We start from the raw sequence: 6,774 nt of genomic DNA, 5'->3' as shown, positions 1-6,774 counted from the left end.
ACACAGTCTTTAAACTGTAGTATTGTACTTATTACACATCAGCTGTTTGTAACATGCATCATAGTTGCCGTTGTTTTAGAACCAAATTTGGAAGTGTTGCAATTGCCAAGCAACATCGCTAATGTTAATCAGTAGCATATACAGTGAGGCAAAAGGTATTTAGTCAGCCACCGATTGTGGCAGTTCTCCCTTTTAAAAGGATGAGAGAGGTCTGTAATTTTCATCATAGGTACACTTCAACTGTGATAGAGAGAATGTGAAAAAAAATATCCAAGAATTCACATTGTAGGAATTTTTAAGAATTTATTTGTAAATTATGGTGGAAAATAAGTACTTAGTCAACCATTCAAATCTCTCACTGATAGAATGAGGTTTTGGCTCAAAATCTCACGATACATGGCCCCATTCATTCTTTCCTTAACACGGATCAATCGTCCTGTCCCCTTAGCAGAAAAACAGCCCCAAAGCATGATGTTTCCACCCCCATGCTTCACAGTAGGTATGGTGTTTTTGGGATGAAACTCAGTATTCTTCTTCCTCCAAACACGACGAGTTAAGTTTATACCAAAAAGTTATATTTTGGTTTCTTCTGACCACATGACATTCTCCCAATCCTCTGCTGCATCATCCATGTATCCATTTTGGTATAAACTCAACTCGTCGTGTTTGGAGGAAGAAGAATACTGAGATGCATCCCAAGAACACCATAACTACCGTGAAGCATGGGGGTGGAAACATCATGCTTTGGGGCTATTTTTCTGCTAAGGGGACAGGATGATTGATCCGTGTTAAGGAAAGAATGAATGGGGCCATGTATCGTGAGATTTTGAGCCAAAACCTCCTTCCATCAGTGAGAGCTTTGAATGGTTGACCAAATACTTATTTTCCACCATAGTTTACAAATAAATTCTTTAAAATTCCTACAATGTGAATTCCTTGATTTTTTTTTGTCACATTCTGTCTCTCACAGTTGAAGTGTGCCTATGATGAAAATTACAGACCTCTGTCATCATTTTAAGTGGGAGAACTTGCACAAGCGGTGGATGACTAAATACTTTTTTGCCCCACTGTATTTGGTATAGCCAATTTAAATGTGCATTAAGCTAGCACAATTTTCATTGCATTTATTATAGGTTAGAATGTCAAAGTGAAGTTATTGTATATCTCATCTAATTATTCAGACTATAAAGGTTAAACTTAAAATCTTTTCATTTTCTCAGAAATTGTAATCCATCCCTCTTCTTCCGCTTATCCGAGGTCAAGTCCCTGGGGAAGCAGCCTAAGAAGACAATCCTAGATTTCCCTCTCCCCAGCCGCTTCGTCCAGTTACTTCCGAGGGATCCCGAGGCGTTCCCATGTCAGTTGAGAGATATAGTCTTCCCATCATGTCCTGGGTCTTTCCCATGGCCTCGGGTTGGATGTGCACTAAACACAGGGAGGCGCTCGAGTGGGCATCCTGACCAGATGTCTGAATTACCCCATCTGGCTCCTTTCGAAGAGGAGCAGCAGTGGCTTTAAGCTGAGCTTCACCTGATATCAGAGCTTCTTACCCTATCTCTAAGGGAGAGCCCCGCTAACTGACAGAGGAAACTAAGTTTTGCTTGTAGCCGTGATCTTGTCCTTTCGGTCATAACCCAAAGCTCATGACCATAGGTGAGGATGGGACTGTAGATAGATCGGTAAAATAAGAGCTTTGCCTTCCGGCTCAGCTCCTTCTTCACAACGACGGATGGATGCAGACGCCACACTGTTCTGCCCGTCGTTCTCACAATCCACAATTCCTTGACTCGTGAACAAGACCCTGACGCATTTCAACCTTGCGATGGCACCTCACCCTTTTTCGGGCGAAAACCATGGACTCGGACATGGAATTCTCATCCCAGTTGCTTAACACTCAGCTGCGAACCGATCCAGTGAAAGCTGAAGATCCTGGCCAGATGAAACCATCAGGACTACATTATCTGCAAAAAGCAGAGACGTAATCTTGCAGCCAAAAAAATATATATCCTCAACGCCCTGACTGCGGCTACAAATTCTGTCCGTAAAAGTAATAAACAGAATCGGTGACAAAGGGCAGCCCTGGCAGAGTCCAACCCTCAATGGAAAAGAGTCCAACTTACTTACAATGTGGACCAAGTTCTGACACTGGACCACCACAATCAGACAGTCCGTTACCCCATACTCTCTGAGCACTCCCCACCGGACCTCCTGAGGGACACGGTTGAATGCCGTCTCCGAGTCAACTAAACACATGTAGACTGGTTTGGCAAACTCCCATGCACCTGCTAGGACCCTGCCAAGAGTATTGAGCTGGTCCACAGTTCCACTACCAAGACGAAAACCACATTGCTCCTCTTTAGTCCGATGTTCGAATTTCCGGTGTAACCTCCTCTCCAGTACACCTGAATGGACCTTAGACGGAAGGCTGAGGAGTTTGAACCCACACAGTTGGAACACACCCTCCGGTTCCCCTTCTTAAAGAGAGGAACCACCACACCAGTCAGCCAATCGAGATGCACAGCCCCCAATGTCCACGCAATGTTGCAGAGTCTTGTTAACCATGACAGCCCCACAGCATCCAGAACCTTAAGGAACTCTGGACGGATCTCAGCCACCGAGGTGCTTTTTAACTACCTTGGCAACCTCAGCCCCAGAAATGGGAGGTGGGATTGAGGTAGGTTTTAAAGTATTCCCTCCAACGATCCACAACATCCCGAGTTAAGGTCAGCAGCACACCACCCCCACCAAACACTGCTTCCCTCTGCTGAGGCAGTGGATGTTGGTCCAGAATCACTTCAAAGCCATTCGGAAATCGTCTTTCATGCCTTGCCCGGACTCCTCCCATGCCTAGGTTTTCGCCTCTGTGACCGCCAAAGCGGCACAACACTTGGCCTGCTGGTACTTTTCCGCTACTTCCGAAATCAGAAGAGCCAAAAAGACCCCATAGCTTGACTGCAGACACCAGGGGGTTCCGGGATTACCACCACGACAGGCACTACTAACCAGAGGCACGGAACATGGTCCACTCGGACACAGTGTCCCGCGCCTCCCTTGGGACATGTTCAAAGTTCTTCCGAAGGTGAGAATTAAAACACTCTCGACAGTGTCTCTTACAACCTGGTGTGCCGTGTGTTTGTACTGATTCCGGTTGTGCTGACCTCAAACCAATTTTATATGGTAGAAAGTGTAATGATAAGTGTGACCAGTAGCTAGCAGTCACACAGCGATCCATGTGGACTGCAGGTTGACAGCTGTTCAATAAACGATGCAAGCTTGAAAACCGCCTGTATAACCTAATCTATGCAACATTTTGTCCAAAGAACCCCCATTACATGTTATGTAGACCACAAGGAAGTGTTTTCAATATAGAAAAATAAATCATAACATGACCCTTTAAATGCATGTTTTGTATGAAAAAAGACCCTTTTATCAACAGTTCCCCTTATAGTCCAGTGTGCCTTACAGTCCAAAAAAATTAGGTACTTTCTTTCTGCATGTCTAGTTTTTTTGTGTTTTGATGTAAAAACTCTCACAAAGAGACAACCTGTTATCTGCCAGCTATATCAATACCGGAACAGGATAGAATATTTTCCATGAATAAGTCAAACCTTTGTGAAAACGGCATCGCGATGCTTGGCTGGGGGTCCTTGCTTGAGAGCAGTGGGCATGGAGAGCAAGATGGAGGACGGGAGGAGAAGTGGCGTGCACCAGTTGTCTAAAGAATCGCCCTCTAGCCAGTGTTGAAGCTGCTCCGTAGTCCTGTGAAAAATAAGACATACGTTGAGAAAAACGGTCTTTCATACTATGATATGTGCATCGTGCTCATTAGAGAATATACATGATGATCTAACACTTTTCTTTCCCCCTTGGTTAGTGGTGAGTACGTTTATTATCCAATGGTCTTTTAATAATAAATACAACAGAAACTAGCATCAAACGTATATTTCTAACTTATATATGACAATAAACTTGATATTGAAGCCCTCAAAACCAAAACATGGAAACTAGGGATGTCCCGATCCAGGTTTTTGCACTTCCGATCCGAACACTTGAAGTCCAAGCATAATGGGGAGATTCTTTCCAAAAAAGACGAGCACTTCAAGATGCTCAGGTGTCAGCCTGCTCCTGTGTTCATCAATGATGAGTGCTAAAAAGCCTCTCACTCTCAAGAGTCATTAAAATGTCTTACAACTTTACCACCACGTTTGACTTTATTGTGGAATGTTTTGCACTCCACCTCTTCATCTTTTTCATTTTGTAGGGTAAAATAATGCCACACAGCTAACATTTTTACCGTAACTTTTAATTCACACGGCCGTCTTAACGGTTAGAACACAGACCTGTGGATGTGTTGAAGGTGTGCTGGAAAATGCGGAACAGAGCATAGGGAGCAGCAGAAGAGTGGAATGTATTATTTAAATTGGTGCGTTGGAAAACACGGTCCGTTTTTTTTTTAAAAACTGGATTTGGATCGGCATTTTCCCATGCCTTGCCGATACGCATTTTTGGGCAAATATCGGCGGCCGATCCCATCCAAATATCGGATCGGGACAACCCGAATGGAAATGCAGTCCAAGTGGGCTTTGGCCTGGAGGAGGGCTTTGAAATATAAAAAGGACCGCCCACAAAAATGGTGCATTCTGAAAAGATGGCCAGAAAGCAGCTTGAAGATGGTTTTTAAAACAAAATCTATGCACAAGTTTGACCAAATAACTACATAATGTGTAGACCACAAAGAAGTGTTTTCAATGTAAAAAAATATCATAATATGACCCTTTTAAGAGTATTCTTTATTACCTTTTTATATAATTGTCCTGTTTTTTTGCAGTATACTTTGTATACAACTACTCTTCCTTGCATATTCTTTGATAATTATTTAGCTTTCACCATGACTTGGACTCTAGCAGCACTGTCAGGATCCCAGAAAAGTACTGATCTTAAATACACACATACTGATTAAAAGCTGATCACAGGTGAGGATAGTTACCTTTGGTGGCCATGTGAACTTTTGTGTGTCACCTTGTTGTAAGGCCAAAACCTTTAGGGTGTGTCAATTTTTGATCAGGGTCATGAAAAGGACAATAAGTAAGGTTGCATTTTAGCATGAGTCCTGTGAGAACACTGCATATGAAAATAGCATTAGGAGTGTCGATCTCATTTTAGCTCAAGGGCCGCATGAAGGAAAATCTGTGCACATAAGGGCCTATTAAAGGGCTACTGAAACCCACTACTACCGACCACGCAGTCTGATAGTTTATATATCAATGATGAAATATTAACATTGCAACACATGCCAATACGGCCGGTTTAGTTAACTAAATTACAATTTTAAATATCCCGCTAAGTATCCTGGAATGATGAGGCGTGCGCGTGACGTCACCGGTCGTAGCGGACATGTTCTTCCAGCACCGCTCACGGCTAAAAGTCGTCTGCTTTAATCGCATAATTACACAGTATTCTGGACATCTGTGTTGCTGAATCTTTTGCAATTTGTTCAATTAATAATGGAGAAGTCAAAGAAGAAAGATGTAGGTGGGAAGTGGTGTATTGCAGCTGCCTTTAGCAACACAAACACAGTCTTATTTACATTCCCGAAGGTGAAGCTTTACTATGGAACAGAGCAGTCAAGCGAACATGGTTCCCTACCACATGTCAACCGGCAGGTTTCTGTGAGAAAATTGTGGTAATAAGTCGGCTCTTACCGCAGACATGAGCGGAGCTTGTGTCCTCCTGCAGCTGCGGACTCTCTTGCCTCCTCCCACCGGAGACACTGGCGGTCACCCCACCAGTGGCCACACCCCTTCGACTTTCAGGTACCATATAATCTCACTAAAACACTAGCAACACAATAAGCAGATAAGGGATTTTCCAGAATTATCCTAGTAAATGTGTCTAATAACATCTGAATAGCTCACACTGCCCTCGCCTTTTTTTTTTTCTCTACTCCTTCACAGTCACTATCCTCATCCACGAATCTTTCATCCTCGCTCAAATTAATGGGGAAATTGACGCTTTCTCGGTCCGAATCGCTCTTGCTGCTGGTGGCTATGATTGTAAACAGTGTGAGGATGTGAGGAGCTCCACAACCCGTGACGTCACAAGCACATCATCTGCTACTTCCGGTAAAGGCAAAGCTTTTTTATTAGCGACCAAAAGTGGCGAACTTTATCGTCGATGTTGTTTACTAAATCCTTTCAGCAAATATATGGCAATATCGCTAAATGATCAAGTATGACACAGAATGGACCTGCTATGCCCGTCTAAATAAGAAAATCTCATTTCAGTAGGCCTTTAAAATCATGTCATTTAAAACAAAAAAAATAAAGACAACTTCAAATTGTTTTCTTTGTCTTACTTTGGCCAAAACTAGAACAAAGACATTCTAAAAATATTACAATAACAATATAGAAAAAAATCCCGGCAGCGATAAAGTTTAGATCCATGAAGGAAAAAAGAAAGTGAATGTATGTTTATGTTGAAAACATTTACATATGCATAAACATGTGTTTTCTTTTGTATTATTTTTTTTAATGAATTAAGTAACGTTTATTACAAACTTTTTCCAAAACAAAATATAGAATGTGAGATATAACAGGATAAAGCATACATTTATCATGTTTTCAAAATGGTTACAAAAAAGTGCGACTCCAAAAATTTACTGTGGGACCCCATTTTTATGACTTGATGGGGTCCCTGGCACCCTATTTTGAAGTATTGGTGCGTGCAAAACAGCAGCAGGCGGCTGTGGCCTGCGGGACGGTTCTACTGCTAATC

The 6,774-nt window shown here is 42.5% G+C and overlaps 1 protein-coding gene across 1 annotated transcript in view; it reads right to left on the bottom strand.

Moving 5' to 3' along the window:
• The window catches only part of mcm3ap (minichromosome maintenance complex component 3 associated protein), a 49,213-nt gene that overhangs the window by 1,959 nt on the left and 40,480 nt on the right, over positions 1-6,774 (bottom strand). The window contains exon 28 of the mRNA XM_061882159.1: positions 3,609-3,759. Within this exon, the coding sequence (XP_061738143.1) occupies positions 3,609-3,759 (151 nt within the window). The remainder of the gene's footprint in view (positions 1-3,608; positions 3,760-6,774) is intronic.

This window comes from Nerophis ophidion, linkage group LG21, assembly GCF_033978795.1.
Source record: "Nerophis ophidion isolate RoL-2023_Sa linkage group LG21, RoL_Noph_v1.0, whole genome shotgun sequence".
Classification (NCBI taxonomy): Eukaryota; Metazoa; Chordata; class Actinopteri; order Syngnathiformes; family Syngnathidae; genus Nerophis; species Nerophis ophidion.
The sequence above is the reverse complement of the archived record's forward strand: the minus strand, read 5'-3'. Positions and strand labels throughout refer to the sequence as shown.